Here is a 19,717-nt window from a genome sequence, read left to right on the forward strand (position 1 = left end):
CGTGTTAGTAAACTTTTGTTTGCTTTTCTCCTGTTTATCTGTCTCATGTCAATTTAATTCTTAGATCGGCCAGAAGAACCTAGAAGGGTACAGAGAAATTTCTTCCTCCCCTACAGTTCTTAACAAACCTAGCTGATATAGCCTGCTACACTCCTAGGCTACAGGGCACTAATCTTGTGGGAGCACTGTAACCCATGTGGTCCGTTGCTGTCCAAAATGTCGTTATGCAGTGCATGACTGTAGTCTAATTGGAGAGATAACAAAGCTCTAAAACAAAGGGAATTAATTAAAAGGAGATCTACCTTAATAATTAAGTTTCCTTCCCTTTTGCTATGGTTAGTTGGTTTGTCCTCAGAGAAAGTAAATTTATTTTCATGTCACTCTAAGCCAAACATTCCTGGGAAGATACATCTGCCAAACAATACCGTATATTCTACAGTGATACAGAAATTAGTTTTTGGGTTATCTACTCATCCAAAGGGTTTCGCAGTTTGAATTACTCTTTCCTCACCACCAGATAAGTGGGGACTGGCTATAAACCATCTTTCTTTGTAGCATCACAATTGAAGCCCGGTGCCGTGGAGGCCATCTCCTTGACAGCCTGTGCCTTTGGGCTGGGCAGGCAGTAGGAAAGCCAGGTGGCTGCACTGTCCCCTCCATGGGGCTGGGGAAGTCTCCCAGCACCGCTCAGGCCCTTCTCCATCCCTAGGTTGAAAGATCTCTTCTACCGCTCCAGCAACCTACAGTACTTCAAGCGGCTCATTCAGATCCCTCAGCTGCCTGAGGTAAGCACGCCCAGCTGCACCCTGGGAGCTGCTGCATCCAGGCTGGCAAGCCCAGCAGGTAAGCATGGTTTGAGGTTGTGTCTTCCCTCTTCAGAACCCACCCAACTTCCTACGAGCCTCTGCCCTGTCAGAACACATCAGCCCTGTGGTGGTAATCCCAGCCGAGGCCTCGTCCCCTGACAGCGAGCCCGTCTTAGAGAAGGATGACCTCATGGACATGGATGCCTCCCAGCAGGTGAGGACCACTTAGGAGAGAAACCTGGCCCTTCCTGTTGCCCCCAAGTGCAGAGGAGAGGACGGGAGAGGCTCTGGCCGAGTCTCATTGGCTGGAGCCAGATTCCGCCTCCTTCTAACATAAGCAGTAACCCAGACTGAGCACCCTGCCCCGTGGTCCCTAGGAGGAACCATAAATGGGTTTGAATGGAATTAAGAAAGGGTCCATTCTTCCTTGTCACTCATTTGACCCCCCACACAGAATTCTCTGCATCTCTAACTTTGTTCTCAATCTTTTTCGGTCACCACAGAATTTATTTGACAACAAGTTTGATGACATCTTTGGCAGCTCGTTCAGCAGTGATCCCTTCAATTTCAACAGTCAAAACGGTGTGAACAAGGATGAGAAGTGAGTCCAAGCTGGGGTAAAGCAGATGGTGCAGAAATTAAGTTAAGCCATGATCTGTCTCCCAACACCTAACCAGAGAGCGACTCTTAATGATGCTTGGGCTCTTAGATAAAGGTCGACCCTCAAATATTGGCCCCTTCAATCCCAGAGGAAAATCAAATGAGGCGGAAATAACTGAGGACCCGTGAGTGTCAGATGAGTATCTGGTAACACTGATAGTCTTAGGGTATAATTTACAGAAGTTCAAAGAATTGTCCCCAAATTAACACCAGCTTTTAACTTCCTCCCCTGATCTCCCAGTTCGCGTTTAGAAGGAGGTGGAAGCAAACTTGTTCTTCTGTCCCTAGGGATCACTTAATCGAGCAGCTGTACAGAGAGCTCAGTGGGCTGAAAGCACAGCTGGAGAACCTGAAGACTGAGGTGCGAGTCGGGCTCTAGTGTATTCCTTGGCTTCCCCACTACATGACAGATTTTCATATTAAATTTGCTTCACATAGATGCTTGTTGGACTGCATCTTAAGGGGGAGTTCATGAGTAGAAATGCCAAAGCCAGAAGCACCTGGTCTTCCCGTGGTCTGGACTGTAATGCATTTCCATTGCACTTGCCTTGAGAATGCCATTTAAGCCAAGCTCCCCTGTCCCTGTGATCCTCAGAGATCAACATGATCACCTACTGGCTGTGACGCCGTGGTGAGAAAGGCCTGTGCTTCTCACATGGCAATAAGGTTTGATCTGAAACGGCTGTTGGCCATGTCTGGTGCTGTAAATGCGCCTGCCCCTCAGACCCATGGCTGATCAGAGGTGCTACTCACGGGGGCAGGTGGACATCCTCTCCCTCCTCATTCCAGCTCATCCTTCGCTGCTCCCAGGCCACTCTAACAGGACCAGAGTTCCCCTGCTGTCATCCCCTGTTGTTCTTGGCTGGGTAGCTTGTATGACCAGAAGGCTCAACTCTCATGAGGGCTTGGGAGTGGACTTGTTAGGAAAACTGAGGTATTTGGTCAGTGCTGGAAACGTGGTGGAACCTGCTTCTCCTGCCCAGCACAGCCGACCAGGCATGCGGCGAGCGGACGCGTTACGTATGTCCCTCCCACAGAGCCAGCGGGCCGTGCTGCAGCTGAAGGGCCGCATCAGCGAGCTGGAGGCTGAGCTGGCTGAGCAGCAGCACCTGCGGCAGCAGGCAGCTGACGACAGCGAGTTCCTGCGGGCGGAGCTGGACGAGCTCAAGAAGAAGCGAGAAGACACAGAGAAGGCTCAGCGGAGCCTGACAGAAATCGAGAGTGAGAGGCCAGGGGGTGTGGGCATGAGGGTGGGGGTCCAGAGTGCAGTCTAGCTGACTCAGGATGAAGGATGAGGCTGGGCGGCCGAGCCCCAGGCTTGCCTCTGCCCAGAAGAGCTGTCAGGAATGCCAACTCTTGTCACTAGTCAGAGGACGGATTGGAGTCCCGCAAGTGGAGAGCCCATGTGAGGTGCAGGGATGGGCAACACTGAAGAAGATGGTGATGGGGTGCCTGCCCGGGAGAGTGGATCTCCGAGGAGTGATGGCCTGGTACAGTAAATGCCAGGTGTGAGTGCTCAGGAGGCACGAGTCAGTGAGTGTTTGAATCAGGTGAATTCTTTATTCAAGAACACTTCCCAGAGGAGTGGAAGTAGGATTTTTTGAGGGAGAAGGTGTATGCATTTGTGAAAAGAAAGGAGGATCTTCCAGGGACCCAGGCTTATTGGAAGGCGGGCGGAGGGTCCCAGCAAGGGTGGGCTCCTCACCTAGCCCTTGACGATACAGGGAAAGCCCAAGCCAATGAACAGCGGTACAGCAAGCTCAAGGAAAAGTACAGCGAGCTGGTGCAGAGCCACGCTGACCTGCTGCGCAAGGTAGGACCCTCGAGCGCCCCCTTGCTGCACGCAGAGCCCGCACAACAGGGGAGAGAGCAGCTCAGGCCTCGTGGCTTCTCCAAGTCCAGTGCCCCTACCAGCTTCTAATGGGTCACCACCATTTCTTGGGAACCACAGGTCTTCAGGCTCCCTTGCCTCCCATCTCTCGAGCTCCACCCTAGATGCCCACCCTGCTTGCGTTATCCTTCAGCTTTATTATTCTTGTAAATACTTGAGAGTCAAGTGTCTGAAGATGACAGCTTTATTCTGATTTCCTGCTGGGTGGGAGAGTGATTCTATGTCCAACGCTAGGACACTCACAGTCTGAATGCTGTCATTTGTTCTAGAAGGAAGATGTCCTGTAAGCCTGAGATGAGCCAGTTCAAGGCACTGTTCTTCCCTTACAGAATGCAGAGGTGACCAAACAGGTGTCTGTGGCCAGACAAGCCCAGGTGGATCTGGAACGAGAGAAGAAAGAGCTAGAGGATTCCTTCCAGCGCCTGAGTGAGCAGGCCCAGTGGAAGGTGAGTGGAAGGAGAGGTATGTGGAGAATGAGGGAGGTGGACCTTGGGCACCTCACAGATCGAAAGACCTTTCGTCTGCTCCACAGCAGCTCTGTGGGTTAGAGCCTGTGAGAGGGCTGCAAGAGGCTCTGTAGGACACAACGTGGTTCCCAGCGCACACACGGTCAGAGGCATAAAGTGCTGAAGGGACCCGAGTCGAGGGGGGTTCATCAGCAAAGGCTTTCCAAGGGTGAAACTCGAGGAGAGTCTGAAGAATTAAAAGCACATGGATATCAGAGAGCGGGATGAACACTGACAAAGACTTATCGCCAGGAGAACACACGCGTGTTGGGGTGGGGTGGGCAGGCAGGTGAAGGTGGAGGAAGAAACGTCAGGTGGATAAAACTGAATGCCTTACACTTAGAGTAGTGGTTTGCACACTTTTCTGTGACCCAAAGTAAAAAATACATCTACCTAACGGAAATAAAAGTTTCACAAAACAATACTTATTTTTACCATGTGAATGCATTTGGCTATTTTTTTGCTCTGTTTCATTTTTTTAAAAATGTTAGCTGTGAATTCTTACTCATGGGTTGCAACCCACTCTTTGAAAAACACCACTTAGCAAGGAAAGGAGAATCATTTCAAGATGTTGAGATTCAGCTGTACACCAGGTGTTGGGAAGCCTGAATTAATGATCCAGTTCAGGGCCAGCCCCGTGGCCGAGTGGTTAAGTTCGCACGCTCCGCTTTGGCGGTCCAGAGTTTCACCGTTCAGATCCTGGGCACAGACATGGCACCACTCATCAGGCCACGCTGAGGCGGCGTCCCACATGGCACAACTAGAGGTGCTCACAACTAGAATATACAACTATGTGTTGGGGGACTTTGGGGAGAAGATGGAAAAGAAAGAAAAAGGAAAAGATTGGTAACAGTTGTTAGTTCAGGTGCCAATCTTAAAAAAACAAACAAATCCAGTTCTACTTTAATTAGTATTGTGGGCTCAAGCATGACATTTGAGAAATGCTACAGTTCCCCTCGTGACGTTCCACTTAGCCAGGAGAAAATATTTTGGTATACTCTGGGTTCTCACCTGCCCATACACACTTTTTTTAAAATTTTTATTGAGTTAATGATAAGTTATAATCTTGTGAAATTTCAGTTGTACATTATTGTCTGTCAGTTGTGTTGTAGGTGCACCCCTTCACCCTTTGTGCCCACTCCCCACCCCCCCTTTCCCCTGGTAGCCACTAATCTGTTCTCTTTGTCCGCATGTTTAAATTCCTCATATGAGTGGAGTCATACAGAGATTGTCCTTCTCTATCTGGCTTATTTCACTTAACATAATTCCCTCAAGGTCCATCCACGTTGTTGCAAATGGGATGATTTTGTTCTTTTTTATGGCTGAGTAGTATTCCATTGTGTGTGTGTGTATATATATATATATATATATATATATATATATCTCATATCTTCTTTATCCAATCATGAGTTGATGGGCACTTAGGTTGCTTCCACGTCTTGGCTATTGTAAATAATGCTGCAATAAACATTGGGGTGCATGGGACTTTTGGGATTGCTGACTTCAAGCTCTTTGGATAGATACCCAGTAGTGGAATAGGTGGGTCGTATGGTAGTTCTATTTTTAATTTTTTGAGGAATCTCCATACTGTTTTCCATAGTGGCTGCAGCAGTTTGCATTCCCACCAGCAGTATATGAGGGTTCCTTTTTCTCCACAACCTCTCCAACATTTGTTACTATTAGTTTTGGTTATTTTTGCCGTTCTAATGGGTGTAAGGTGATATCTTAGTGTAGTTTTGATTTGCATTTCCCTCATGATCAGTGATGATGAACATCTTTTCATGTGCCTATTGGCCATCCGTATATCTTCTTTGGAGAAATGTCTGTTCATGTCTCCTGCCCATTTTTGATCGGGTTGTTTAATTTTTTTTTGTTGAGTTGTGTGAGTTCTTTATATATTATGGATATTAAGCCTTTGTCAGATGTATGACTTGCAAATATTTTTTCCCATTTAGTGGGTTGTTTTTTTGTTTCAATCCTGTTTTCCTTTGCCTTGAAGAAGCTCTTTAGTCTGATGAAGTCCTATTTGTTTATTCTTTCTATTGTTTCCCTTGTCTGAGAAGACATGGTGTCCAAAAAGATCCTTTTAATACTGATGTCCAAGAGTGTACTGCCTACATTTTCTTCTAGAAGGCTTATGGTCTCACCTTTAGGTCTTTGATCCATTTTGAGTTTATTTTGGTGAATGATGAGAAAGAATGGTCAATGTTCATTCTTTTACCTGTGGCTTTCCAGTTTTCCCAGCACCATTTGCTGAAAAGACTTTCTTTTCTCCATTATATGCCCTCAGCTCCTTTGTTGAAGATCAGCTGTCCAGAGATGTGTGGTTTTATTTCTGGGCTTTCAATTCTGTTCCATTGATCTGTGCACCCGTTTTTGTACCAGTACCATGCTGTTTTGATTACTGTAGCTTTCTAGTATGTTTTGAAATCAGGGATTATGATGCCTCCGGCTTTGTTCTTTTTTCTCAGGATTGTTTTAGCAATTCGGGGTCTTTTGTTGCCCCATATGAATTTTAGGATTCTTAGTTCTATCTCCGTAAAGAATGTCATTGGGATTCTGATTGGGATGGCATTGAATCTGTAGATTGCTTTATGTAGAATGGACATTTTAACTATGTTTATGCTTCCAATCCATGTACATGGAAGGTCTTTCCATCTCTTTATGTCGTCATCCATTTCTTTCAGAAAAGCCTTATAATTTTCATTGTATAGGTCTTTCACTTCCTTAGTTAAATTCACCCTGAGGTATTTTATTCTTTTTGTTGCGATTGTGAATGGTATTGTGTTCTTGGGTTCTTTTTCTGTTAGCTTGTTATTAGAGTATAGAAATGCTACTGATTTATGCAAATTGATTTTATACCCTGCAACTTTGCTGTAGTTGTTGATTACTTCTAAAAGTTTTCCAATGGATTCTTTGGGGTTTTCTATATATAAGATCATGTCATCTGCAAACAGTAAGAGTTTCACTTCTTCCCTCCCTATTTGGATTCCTTTTATTCCTTTTTCTTGCCTGATTGCTCTGGCCAGGACCTCCAGTACTATGTTGAATAAGAGTGGTGATAGAGGGCATCCTTGTCTCGTTCCTGTTTTCAGGGGGATGGTGCTCAGTTTTTGCCCATTGAGTATGATGTTGGCTATGGGTTTGTCCTATATGGCCTTTATTATGTTGAGGTAGTTCCCTTCTCTGCCCATTTTGTTCAGAGTTTTTATCATAAATGGCTGTTGGATCTTATCAAATGCTTTCTCTGCCTCTATTGAGATGATCATGTGGTTTTTATTCCTCAGTTTGTTGATGTGGTGTATCACGTTGATTGATTTGTGGATGTTGAACCATCCCTGTGTCGCTGGTATGAATCCCACTTGATCATGATGTATGATCCTTTTGATGAATTGCTGAATTCGGGTTGCCAAAATTTTGTTGAGAATTTTTGCATCTATGTTTATCAACGATGTTAGCCTGTAGTTCTCCTTTTTCATGCTGTCCTTGTCAGGCTTTGGTATCACGTGATGTTGGCCTCATAGAATGTGTTAGGAAGTGTTCCACCCTCCCTAATTTTTTGGAATAGCTTGAAAAGGATAGGTATTAAATCCTCTCTGAAAGTTTGGTAGAATTCCCCAGGAAAGCCATCTGGTCCTGGGGTTTTATTCTTTGGGATGCTTTTGATTGCTGTTTCAATCTCTTTCCTTATGATTGGTCTGTTCACATTGTCTGCTGCTTCTTCAGTGAGCTTTGGGAGATTGTAGGAGTCCAAGAATTTATCCATTTCCTCTAGGTTATCCATTTTGTTGGCATATAGTTTTTCGTAGTATTCTCTTAGAATCCATTGTATTTCTGCGGAGTCTGTTATTTCTCCTCTTTCATTTCTGATTTTGTTTGTTTGAGCTTTCTCCCTTTTTTTCTTTCTAAGTCTGGTAGGGGTTTGTCAATTTTATTTATCTTCTCAAAGAACCAGCTCTTTGTTTCATTGATCCTTTCTACTGCCTTTTTCGTTGCAATAGCATTTATTTCTGCTCTGATTTGTATTATTTGTCTCCTTCTGCTGACTTTGGGCTTTGTTTGTTCTTCTTTCTCCAATTCAGTTAGGTGTAGTTTAAGATTGCTTATCTGGGATTTTTCTTGTTTGGTAAGATGTGTCTGTATTGTGATGAATTTACCTCTGAATACAGCTTTTGCTGTATCCCATATGAGTTGGTATGGCATGTTATCATTTTCATCTGTCTCCAGGTATTTTTGGATTTCTTTAATTTCTTCAGTGATCCATTGCTTGTTCAATAGCATATTGTTTAGTCTCCACATCCTTGTGCCTTTCTCAGCTTTTTTCTTGTAATTAATTTCTAGCTTTATAGCATTATGATCAGAGAAAATGCTTGTTATTATTTTGATTTTTTTAAATTAGTAGAGGCTTGCCTTGTTTCCCAACAAGGTCTATCCTTGAGAATGTTCCATGCATGTTTGAGAAGAATGTGTATTCTGCTGTTTTTGGATGGAGTGTTCTATATATGTCCATTAAGTCCAATTGTTTTAGCTTTTCGTTTAGCTCCACTGTTTCCTTGTTGATTTTCTGTCTGGATGATCTGTCCATGGATGTGAGTGGGGTGTTGAGGTCCCCTACTGTTATTGTGTTGTTTTTGATATCTTCTTTTAGGTTTGTTAATAGTTGCTTTATGAACTTTGGTGCTCCTGTGTTTGGTGCATAGATATTTATAAGCGTTATTTCTTCTTGATGAAGTCTCCCTTTGATCATTACATATTGTCCCACTGTGTCTCTCTTTACCTGCCTTATTTTGAAATCTGTTTTGTCTGATATAAGTATTGTGACACCTGCTTTCTTTTGTTTGCTATTAGCTTGGAGTATTGTCTTCCACCCCTTCACTCTGAGCCTGTGTTTGTCCTTGGGTCTGAGGTGTGTTTCCTGGAGGCAACAAATTGTTGGATCTTGTTCTTTAATCCATTTTGCCCCTCTGTGTCTTTTTATCGGAGAGTTCAATCCGTTTACATTGAGGGTGATTATTGATGCATGAGGGCTTAATGCTGTCATTCTGTCACTTGTTATCTGGTTTTCCTGCATTACCTTTGTTTCTCGTCCTGTGTGTTTTAGCCTACCCATTGACTTCTGAAATTTCTTATGCTGGGTTTCTTAGATTTTTCCTTATTTGTGTTTTGTGTCTCTGTTCTGTTTTTTAGTTTAGTGGCTACCCTGAAGTTTGTATTTGGAATCTCGTGTATAGTATAGTCCATTTTCTGGTGGTCTCTTACTTCCTTGGCCTAGACTGATTTAGTCCTTTTCATCTTCCCCTCCTAGAGTATTATTGTCATCTCTTATTCCAACTTGTGTTGTGAGTTTGTGGTTAGAGTGATAAGATCGTCTTTGCTTTGGTGGTTTCCTTCCCTTTATCCTAATGCTATAGTTGAACATTTTCTGTCCTATTCTGATTCTATCTATTTGTCTCTCTACTCTGTGATTTGTGCCCCCTTTCTCCCTTTTTTTCTTTTTTCAGGTATGAGAACCTTCTTGAGGATTTCTTGTAGTGGAGGTTTTTGGTTACAAAGTCCCTTAGATTTTGTTTGTCTGGAAAAGATTTAATTTCTCCCTCATATCTGAAGGATATTTTTGCTGGATAGAGTACTCTTGGCTGAAGATTTTTATCCTTTAAAGTTTTGAATATGTCATTCCATTCTCTCCTAGCTTGTAAGGTTTCTGTAGAGAAATCCGCTGAAAGTCTGATAGGGGTTCCTTTGTAGGTTTTTTTCTTCTGCTTTGCTGCCCTGAGTATTCTTTCTTTCTCATTCATTGTTGCCACTTTTACTACTATATGCCTTGCAGTAGGTCTTTTTACATTGACAAATCTAGGAGATCTGAAGGCTTCCTCCACACACATTTCTCCCTCAATCCCTAGATTTAGGAAATTTTCTTCTATTATTTCTTTGAGCACTCTTTCTGTTCCTTTTCCACGCCCTCAGGGATTCCGATAATCTTAAATTGGATTTCCTCATTGAATCTGCTATTTCTCAGAGATTTTCTTCATTTTTTTAAATTCTTAGTTCTCTTTCTTCCTCTGTCTGGAACCGTTGAGCCTGTCTATCTTCGATTATGCTAATTTTCTCCTCTATGGTGTCTACATGGGCATTCAGGGAACCCGTATTCTGTTTTATCTGATCCATTGTATTTTTCATCTCTAGTATTTCTGATTGATTCTTCTTTACGATTTCAATCTCTTTTGTGAAGTAACTCCAGAACTCGTTGACTTGTTTCTCTATATTTCCCTTTACCTCATTGAATATTTTGATGATAGCTATTTTGAACTCATCTTCACTTACTTTACCTATTTCCAAGTCCTCAGGACATACTTCTGTGTTTTTATTGTTTTCCTTGTGGACTGGAGCTTTTATGAATTGCTGGATGGTAGAGGAGCGGTTTTTGCACATGATGCTATTATTCAGTTGCAGTTACAGCCTGTCGCCACTAGATGGGGGTCGAGAGCTGTGCCTTCTGAGCCCTCTGCCTTCAGCCGTGATGATGGCAGCGCACAGCATGGATTGGGGGAGGAGGGGCGCTTTCTCTCACACGCAGACCTGGATTCTGATCAGCTCTCGCTGTCTGGTTTCCTGGGGCCCTGGCTTGATGAGGTCCCCCCAGGGCAGAAGCTTTCCCCCGTTAGAGGGTTTCTGCTGCACTGGTCTGTGGGAGTCCTGGACAAGTCCGCAGACATGTGGCCCCTGCCCCACTCCTTCCCTCACCCGCAGCAGTGATCCCAGTCTCTAGGGGAGGGAGGAAAGTTCTCTCTTACCCCGTTCCAGCTCCTCTGAGGGCAGCTCCAACCTCTCTGCCCTCTGTCGTTTGGCTGCTGTGGGTCTCCGACGATCTCATATTATTAGAATTATTGGTTGAAATTCAGTTGTTCGTTTTTGGTTGTAGTTTGGAGGGGAGAGAGTCCCAGGTGAGCTCACTCCACTATGTCGCTGACATCACCTCTCCCCACACACTTTTTGTTGAGGCAAAACTTGCATACAAAAGAGTACACACATCTCACATTTATAGCTTGGGGATTTTTACATATGTTTATCCCTTGTAACCACCACCCAGATCCGAGTGTTCCTGTTTTTCTTCTCTTTCAGACTCAAGAACAGACAGAAGTACTAGAGAACTTGAAGCAAGAACTTGCCACCAGCAAACAGGAACTCCACATTGTCCAGGGCAGCCTGGAAACTTCTGCCCAGGTGAGCATCTCCTCCTTTCTATTCCTTCTTCTTGCTTTCCCCTCTAGCTTTGGGATTACTGTCACCCAGCATCCATCACCATCCAGTATATGACCAAGCTGGTCCCATCTGTGATCAGTGTGTTCTCAGGAGAATGGAAGTGACAGAGTAAAGAGATATCACCTCCTGTTCCTTGTGGCCTTGTGGTGGGTTTGGACTTCTGGAAAGGGGACAGTTTAATTCTCCCAGCAACTCCCTCTTCCCACATGGTCACCTTTGCAGTCAGAAGAAAAATGGGCAACCCAGATCGCTGAACTAGAGAAGGAGCGAGACAGCTTGCTGAACACCGTGGCTCATCGAGAGGAGGAATTATCTGTTCTTCAGAAACAGTTGGAAGACACCCAGCTCAAACTGTCCAGCACACAGGCAAGTAACGGACACCCGCTTGGGCTGACCAAGTCGGACTTCACACCCATGGGCCTCAGTGGTGTATTCATGGAGGCAGGGGGCTTGAAAGGCCCTTGGGGCCTCTGGCATGACTGTGAAGGCATTCTGTCAGCACAGCTCCTAATGCCAGCATACCCTGTGTCACCCACAGAGCAGATGAGGGAAAGCAAAGCTCGCTCTCTCTTTCCTATGAGACGGGATGCATCTCTCGCCTAGAAAGGAGAACTGGTTGCAGTGGTCCATTCTCATAGCCTCCTCTGCTCAGTGGCACGAGCCTGTGGACAAAGTTAAAGAGTTCTTCTCTGTGTCAAGCTAACTGGCTTGGGCTAAGATATCAGGAATCCCAGCTGTGTCACAAGTGGCTGCTGCTCGGAGGCTGATTATGAGATCTATGGCAGACTCTTACCTCCCTGGACCGTTTCTAGGAATCTATGGGTCAGCTCGCAAAGGACCAGCGAAAAATGCTGCTGTTGCAGTCGAGGAAAGCTGCGGAGCAGGTGGTACAAGAGGCCCTGAGGCAGCTGGAGGAGCCCACTCTCATCAGCTGCGCCGGATCTGCAGGTGCTTCCCCTCACCCGGCTGCAGATGCCGAAGCTTTCAGCTGAATGCTGTTCAGCGTTGGTGTCGAATCCCTTGTGACACTGAGTCCAGGGCTTCTTGCCCGGCTGCGTGTCCAAATCACCTGGAGATCCCTACCCGCCTCTGCCCCCCAGATCAGTTCCTCCAGAAGCTCTGTGGCCCAGGGCCTGGGCAGTAGGATTTTCTAAAGCCCCCAGGTGTGATAACTGTTGCTTTAGTCATGGATCCCACTGATGAAAGGCCCACTGGGAGCAGAGGCCCCATAACAATTCTAAAGGCCAGGAGGAGGAGCAGACTGTCCTGTGTCTCTCTAAGGAGGAAAATATGGTCTGAATCAAGGGATGGTTGATCGTGAGCTTCAAGTCTAGACAGAGAGGTGTCATAAAGCACGGAGGGACAGAAACGGTAAAAATCCCCAGTCACAGGCATGAACAGGGGCCCACTCTGCATGTACCAGAGTCCTAAGGGCATGTGGGTGGTACAGGGGCCAAGTCAGAGAAGCCTCTGGATGAGAGGGGAGCCTTTGTGCACAGCATCCAGGCCCAGGAGGTTTGTGAAGTCATGGGCATAGAGACGAGCAGGTCTCATTACAGCTTGTTCTCAAGCAGAGGGAACATGTTGGCAAGCTAATGAGAGGTCCCATTGAGAACAAGGCAGACGGGAGGAAACAACTGATGGTTGGTTTTTATTATCGGATAGAAAGGTCTCAGTTTGGTGAGGTGTACAGCCAGGACTATTCTGTCATTCAGCAGGCACCCCATTTGTGAGGAAACAACAGTTACAGATGAAGGGCACACTGAGGACCTAATTCACTGAGGTTGTGCCAGGAAATGGGCAGTCGTGGGCGGATTCTGAGAAGGGAAGTTATGAGCTGCGTTTTGAAAGAAGAGGAGAGACATGAAGCTGTGGAGAGGAGGAAAAGTGGGGAATACTAATAATAAAATAGCTGACGCTTACTAAGCGCTTGCTGTGTGCCAGCCACTGTTCTAAGTGCTTTACGCGCCTTGGTCCAGCAGATCATCACAACAGAGGTACTGTTATGCCTCTGTTTTCAGATGAGGGAGAGCAGGCACAGGTGGCCTGAGATCACAGCCAGCAGTAGTAGAGCCAGGAGCCACACCTATGCAGTGTGACTCAAGAGCCCGTATTTTAACTCCTGTGCGGTAGTGTCTCCGTGGACCTGTGCACAGAGGCACAGCAGTGGGAATGACTGTGTTGTATGCCCAGAGCCAAGGGTCTGGGCTTGAGAGTAATGAGAGTCGAAGGGCCTGGAAAGACTTACCAGGGAAGCCTGGATTTGATACAGTGGGCAGTGATGAGAAATGAGAGGCAGAATCTAGGCTGGCCATGCAGTTGCCCTGGGTTTTGGCTGAGGGACCAGATAGGATCAGAAGCACAGCTTTTGAAGCTATGGTAGGAGAATCACATACCACTGTAGCCACAAGTCTTTCCTCCTCCCTCTGGAGGACTGGGGCCACTCACTAGCTAGGCTCATCATCAGGTGGCTTTAATGGAGTGAAGCGAGCTGTGACAACTCTGACTTTGCCCTGCCTTCCCTCTCACAGATCACCTTCTCTCCACGGTCAAGTCTGTTTCCAGCTGCATTGAGCAACTGGAAAAAAGCTGCAGCCGGTATCTGGCCTGCCCAGAAGGTAAGAAAGGTGAAGGACGGGGTCTGTCACTAGTGACAGCTGGGCAGGGTGCAGAAACGCTTGAATGTGGAAGTAGTGACGGGTTCCTAGGCACCAAGAAGGGAGTGCATACAACTCGCAAAGCGGGATAGGAGGGGTTAGGAAAGTGACAGCCCTCAAGCAGGACTGAGAAACTTCCATTTAAACTCCTGGCAGACGTGAGTGGGCTTCTGCACTCAGTCACCCTCCTGGCCCACTTGACCAGTGACACCATTGTTCACGGTAGCACCACCTGCCTTAGAGCCCCACCGGAGCCTGCGGACTGTGAGTACTAGGGGTGGGGGCCCTTCCGGAAAGCAGGGGGAGCAGAGAGAGAGCCTTTAAAAGTCTCTGTCGCCTTGCCTCTCCAGCACTGACCGAGGCCTGTAAGCAGTATGGCAGGGAAACCCTCATCTATCTGGCTTCCGTGGGGGAAGACGGAGCCCTTGAGAATGCCGACAGCACAGCCTTGAGGGGCTGCCTCAGCGAGATCACCGCCATCGGCGAGGTATCGTAGTGCTCTTACTGGGGAAGGTTGCTACTGTTCTCGGCTGTGCGTGCTGGTGATTTGTGGGAATCAGTGATTTTCGAAGCCAGTTCTTTGTGCCCTTACAACTTGCTTCTAGAAAGTGAGAGTTAGAGCTGAAAAATCTGACCCCTTGAATGACTTTCCAGTTATTTAATTCATTGGCTGTTAATTGAGAAGCTCCTGTGTGGTCGTCACTGTGCTAAGCAATGGCAAGAAGAAGCGGTTCAGTTTCCCTGTTTGCAAGGATTTTTGTCTGGTTGAGCAGGTAACATCTAAAATGGAGATGACTGTGTATTTACTCATTCAGTAAAGATGTAGTGAGTGTGTCCTAGATACTGGGAATTGTTCTGGGTGTAGTCATTTAGGGACAAATAAGATAGGGTCTCTGTGGGGAAGGAAAATAAGGAAATCAACCATTTCTGTACAGTGTGGTGAGAACTGTGGTGGAGATCTATTTTAAGAGTGTGGTACAAAGCAGTATTTAATTAATTCCTAAACTATGTGGCAATGAGAAGCTCAGGGAAAAAAGAGATGAGGGCCAGAGTTCACATCCTCCTCATCTCTCATTTGGACTCAAAACAGACTTCTGGTTAATTTTTCTGCCTCCAGCCTCTTTTTCCTCTGCTGTCTTCCAAAAACAGAGATCTGATTATAATTCCATGTGTTTGATAACAAATTATGTAACCTGACATACAAGGACCTTCACAATCTGGCCCTTAGTCACCTTTCTGGGTCCCTCCTGCCACCACCCCCCTTCACCTTACAGTGTTGGTGGCTAGCACTGTAATGAACATGCTTACCTGTCTGTTGCCCCCTGTGACTCCTCAAAGGTAGAGCCCATACCTTCTTCATATTGTATCCCTGGTCCCTGGCATGATATCTGGCAGGTGGTTAACACCCAGCAAATGTTTAATTAATTGAGTATGCACATGGAGAGAGCAAAACAGATTAAAAGGTAGCTCGGATGGGGAAGGAGAGTTCGTACTGGGGAGAAAGTGGGCAATGAAGTGGAGAACCTTGAATGTCTGGGTGAAGGAAGGCTGTGGACAATGGGGAATTGCCAACCTTGCCTTCAATAGGATGACGTGATCGTGGTGATATTAAATTGCTGGTGGTGGCCTAGGCAGCGTTACACAGTCTGCCTTTTGTTGGTGATAGAGCATCTTCCCCAGTGTGATGCAGAATTGAGAACTCAGAATGCACATGCAAAGTATGTAGGATGCCATGAGGAGACAAAAAATTAAATTAATGAAAGGAAAGCAAAGCGTGATAGAAAGATCCTGGGCAGGCTTCCTTTCTGGCAAGGCTGACCAGATGTTTAGAGACTGCCAGCACAGGACATAGGAAATACTGAATAAAATTTGAAAAGCAAAATTTTTAGTTGAATCTGAACTGGCTGAAAACTAAGGAAATTCTCAGAATCAGAAACCAAAAGGATGCTAGAGCCAGTGTTTGTCTATCTCTGGTGGCCTGGAGCTTGGATTTTAATGGCCACACATGCAGAGGAGAACAAGAGACAAACTCTGTGCCCAAGTAGGATAAAAGACTGGAATGCAGAGCCTTCCTCCCCAAAAAGAAATTCTGAAGGGTCATACCTTGGGTGAATGGGAAAAAGACTGCCCTACAGGGAAGATCTTGTCTCAGCCTTGGTTCTGAGAAGAGAAGGAAAGACAGCTGCCTAGAGAATTCCTAACCACAAGCCTCCTTCCTGTGGGTTCAGGGTCCAAGTCTCATACTACCCATATGGCCTGAAAAACCCCAAGCAGAAGATCAAGTTTAAAGTGGCCAGGTTGTTAGAGGTCCAGGTAACCTGGTAGAAACACATCCAAATTGTCTCTGAAGAAATATACTTTAAACCTAAACCTCAAAGAAGTTTCACAGATAAAGTCCCAAGGAATCACAATAAATACATTTTACATGTTAAGGAAGTTTTTTAAAGGTATTAAAAGTGTGACAAAGGAATAAAATATTTTCAAAAGTAACCAGATATATTTGAAAAAGAACCACAGAGCTTCTAGAAATGAAAAATGTGATTATTGAAAGTATTAACTTAGTATATAGATTCAACAGCAGGTTAAAAACAAAGCTGAAGAAATAATTAGTGAACTGGATGATAGAACTGAAGGAATTTACACAGAATGTTCAGATTTTATAAGTGGGATAATAAAGGTCATATATAGAATATTTAATGAGAGTTCCAGAAGAAGATAATAGAAAGACTAAGTCCTTTTCCCCTCTAAGTAACATGTTGTTAGTTCTATGTATTATAGACTTTTTTCTGTAACTTGCATTTTCCATCCTGTGTGTGAGATTCATCCATGTGGAGGCATTCATTTTTGCTGCTCTGTAGTATTCCGTTGTGTGAATATAGCTGAACTGACAGATCTGTTCTCTTGTTGATGGACATTTGGGTTATTTCCAGTTTGGGGCTATTATGAGTGTGTCACTGTGATCGTTCTTGTACATGTGTCCTGATGCACATATGTAAGAGTCTCTCTAGCGTGTATACCTAGGAAGAGAATTACTAGCTTATAGGACGAGTCTCACATAGACTGCTGAGTGAAAAAGCGAGTCATAGAAAGATACATACAGTACGATTCCTTTTAAATAAAGACCAAAACATGCAAACTTAACATTATATTGTTTAAGGATGCATTCATATGGAATTTTTCAAAAAAGACACAGTAAGCATTCTCCTGAATTCTGAGTTCATCTTGAGGTGGGAAGTAGGGAGGAAGGGAGATGGAATCAGGGCAGGATGTAAAGGAGCTTTCAAAGGTGCTGGTGTTGTTTCTTAAGCTGTTCCTTAAGTGGGGCGGTGGGTAACATGGGTCATTGTTCTTATGCTTTAAACCATTCATATCTATTTTATACTTCTGTATATATAATACATAATATTTTTAAAAATCACAGCTTTACCGTCAGACCTGAGTTCAAATCCCTGCTCTGCCATTCATTAGCAGTGTCACCGCGGTCCAGACATTTGACCTCTCTGAGCCTTGGCTCCCCATCTGTAGAACAGGATAGTAGCTGCATCATGATTGCTGTGGAAGCAAAGTTAGATAAGGGCAGACTGTCTAGTTGGAAGAATCATCCACATTTGAAGATGTTTTTAAAATACCTCCCAAGCAGCAAATATAATCGACTCTGTGCAACTGTGAGGTTAGGGTTCAAGCAGCTACAACTGAATGGCCTTGTGGAGTTAGGTGGGGATGGCTTTCTAGAAGGAAGGGGGTTCTGAGTGAGAGTAGAGGGAGGTGGAGCGTGAGGTTCCAGAGCTCACATAGAGAGTTCCAGACAAGGCCTGTGAGGGACGCCCTTCCATGGCTTGCTGAAGTGTGTTACATGGTGGGGTGCTCCTCTCCTACCTTCTGCTGTCGTGTGAGGATTACAAGTCTGCCAGAGGAGAATAGAGAGGAAGTCAAAGGATCATTTCAGCCTTTGTGATGCTGTTCACAGGAGCTTCTGCCCAGAGGCCTGGACATCAAACAGGAGGAGCTGGGGGACCTGGTAGACAAGGAGATGGCCGCCACTTCAGCTGCCATTGAAACTGCTACAGCCAGAATAGAGGTAAGGAAGTGATCCTAAAAAGGTCTCCGAGTGATGCTCCTGCAGCTTCCCTTTGGCAGCATTGCCCATTGGATGTATCTTAGTTGTTCACTGAGGCTACAGAGGCCCCCTATGAAACAAATCAAAACCCAAACTTACTAGCATCTCTGAGGGGTGGAAAGGGAGAAGGTCTCACCAAGGCAAGGTGAACAGTGTCCTTAAGGATCACATACTTTGGTGTCAGGTCATCCTGCCTTCAAGTTCCAGATTGACCACTTGCCAGTTGTATGACATCGGATGTGTGGCATTAACCTTGCTAAGATTCAGATTCCATTTCTAGATGATGGCAATAGCAATAGTACCCACCTCAGAGGGATGTAAGAGTTAAATGAGATAACGCACATCTCTCTCAGTGCCAGGCACTCAGTAAATCAATGGTAACGATTGTCTCAGGGAAAAGCTGAGAAGGCACCATTGCAAAAGTCACATTTGCTCCTTTGGTGGAAGACTCAGGCCACCCACCTTGGTGTGAGTACCTGCCTCTAGGACCTGGGAGCAGCTGTCCCTATTGGCATGATGCCACAGCTCTCAGAGTTCTGTGCACATCAGCCTAGGTGCTGGAACGTCAGGAGACTCCCTGACTGGAGCCAGCCTGCTGGGGAGCTTCCCACTGAGTAGCCTGGAGGTCTGGATTCATTTCCTGACTCTTGCAAAGACGTGGTTGGGCTCTTCTAGATGTGGGTTTCTCCTCCACCCCAGGATATTGGACACATGTATAGCAGGACACCCGTGGATTCTCAGTCCCCATCATGTGTGAGAAAGCTTGCTTCCTTTTAACAGGAGATGCTCAGCAAATCCCGAGCGGGAGACACAGGAGTCAAATTGGAGGTGAACGAAAGGTCAGTCTGAGCGGCATGGTGGCACGTACGTGATGGGGATCCATCTCTCCTGCGGTGGATTATCCTAATTAGAATAGAACATTAACAGCCACAGAGAAGGGCTGAGTCTGTGTAACTGTCAGTAACAGTATTAACGGTGATGATATTGCTGTTGCATTCACGGGGAAAGAAACCCCAAGGTTCCTCACCATCCTTATGAAGAAGAGGCACCAGCAGGTCTCCTTGCCCACCTGCCTTTCTTCAGGGCTTCACCTGCAGAGCATTCCCTGCCTTCTTCCCCGTCCAAGTTTGCCTGTGTTGAGGAATGAAAAACAGAACAGTCTTCTTCATTGTTGTGGTCGGTTTCTGTGTCCCTGACCTTTTTTTTTTTTGCAGGATTCTTGGTTCCTGTACCAGCCTAATGCAAGCCATTCAGGTCCTGATTGTGGCCTCGAAGGACCTCCAGAGAGAGATAGTGGAGAGTGGCCGGGTAAGCATGTGCAAGGGCCTGTGGACATCAGTTACAGATGTCCAGTTCACTGACAGGCTAGGCCTACTTGACGTGCTCGTCCACATTCAGTGAAATCTCGGTATGCTGCCGTCTCATCCTGTGTCCATCTGAGGGTGCAGCTGCCACTCCTGTGGACGTCAGCAGGCACCATGGGAAGTCACTGGGGCACTGCCAGGTCCCCAGAGAGCCATCAGCCCAGGCCTCCACCCTCAGGCTCTTTAACCCAGGTGGACATCATTGGAGAATCTGCTGGAAACCCCCTGTGCGTTACTCGTCTGGGCCTCAGAGGAGGAAGTGAAGACTTGTGAAAACTGGGCAAATCTGGAGAGCAAACCTGGTGTTGCCTTCGCAGGGGCCTCTGCTGTGTCTCTTTCCAGTGGCAGTCAACAGACGGTCATCACAGACAGACTCTGCCTCAGTTTCGTGTTGACAACCTCGCTTGGCTTCTCACTCCTTCGCTGGCATTATCATTATCTTTCCTTTCTCACATC

At 45.8% G+C, this 19,717-nt stretch overlaps 1 protein-coding gene across 5 annotated transcripts in view; it reads left to right on the top strand.

The window, feature by feature from the left end:
- Nucleotides 1–19,717, top strand: part of HIP1 (huntingtin interacting protein 1) — a 148,613-nt gene that overhangs the window by 119,363 nt on the left and 9,533 nt on the right. For all 5 annotated transcript variants that reach the window (XM_046666320.1, XM_046666319.1, XM_046666321.1 and 2 more), the window contains 16 exons: nucleotides 710–785; nucleotides 880–1,020; nucleotides 1,310–1,407; nucleotides 1,755–1,827; nucleotides 2,504–2,687; nucleotides 3,191–3,279; nucleotides 3,687–3,803; nucleotides 10,983–11,084; nucleotides 11,346–11,489; nucleotides 11,936–12,071; nucleotides 13,655–13,741; nucleotides 13,937–14,044; nucleotides 14,131–14,267; nucleotides 17,748–17,858; nucleotides 18,678–18,736; nucleotides 19,112–19,205. In XM_046666320.1, coding sequence (XP_046522276.1) covers nucleotides 710–785; nucleotides 880–1,020; nucleotides 1,310–1,407; nucleotides 1,755–1,827; nucleotides 2,504–2,687; nucleotides 3,191–3,279; nucleotides 3,687–3,803; nucleotides 10,983–11,084; nucleotides 11,346–11,489; nucleotides 11,936–12,071; nucleotides 13,655–13,741; nucleotides 13,937–14,044; nucleotides 14,131–14,267; nucleotides 17,748–17,858; nucleotides 18,678–18,736; nucleotides 19,112–19,205 — 1,756 coding nt within the window. The remainder of the gene's footprint in view (nucleotides 1–709; nucleotides 786–879; nucleotides 1,021–1,309; nucleotides 1,408–1,754; nucleotides 1,828–2,503; nucleotides 2,688–3,190; nucleotides 3,280–3,686; nucleotides 3,804–10,982; nucleotides 11,085–11,345; nucleotides 11,490–11,935; nucleotides 12,072–13,654; nucleotides 13,742–13,936; nucleotides 14,045–14,130; nucleotides 14,268–17,747; nucleotides 17,859–18,677; nucleotides 18,737–19,111; nucleotides 19,206–19,717) is intronic.

This window comes from Equus quagga, chromosome 7 (genome assembly GCF_021613505.1).
Source record: "Equus quagga isolate Etosha38 chromosome 7, UCLA_HA_Equagga_1.0, whole genome shotgun sequence".
NCBI lineage: Eukaryota > Metazoa > Chordata > Mammalia > Perissodactyla > Equidae > Equus > Equus quagga.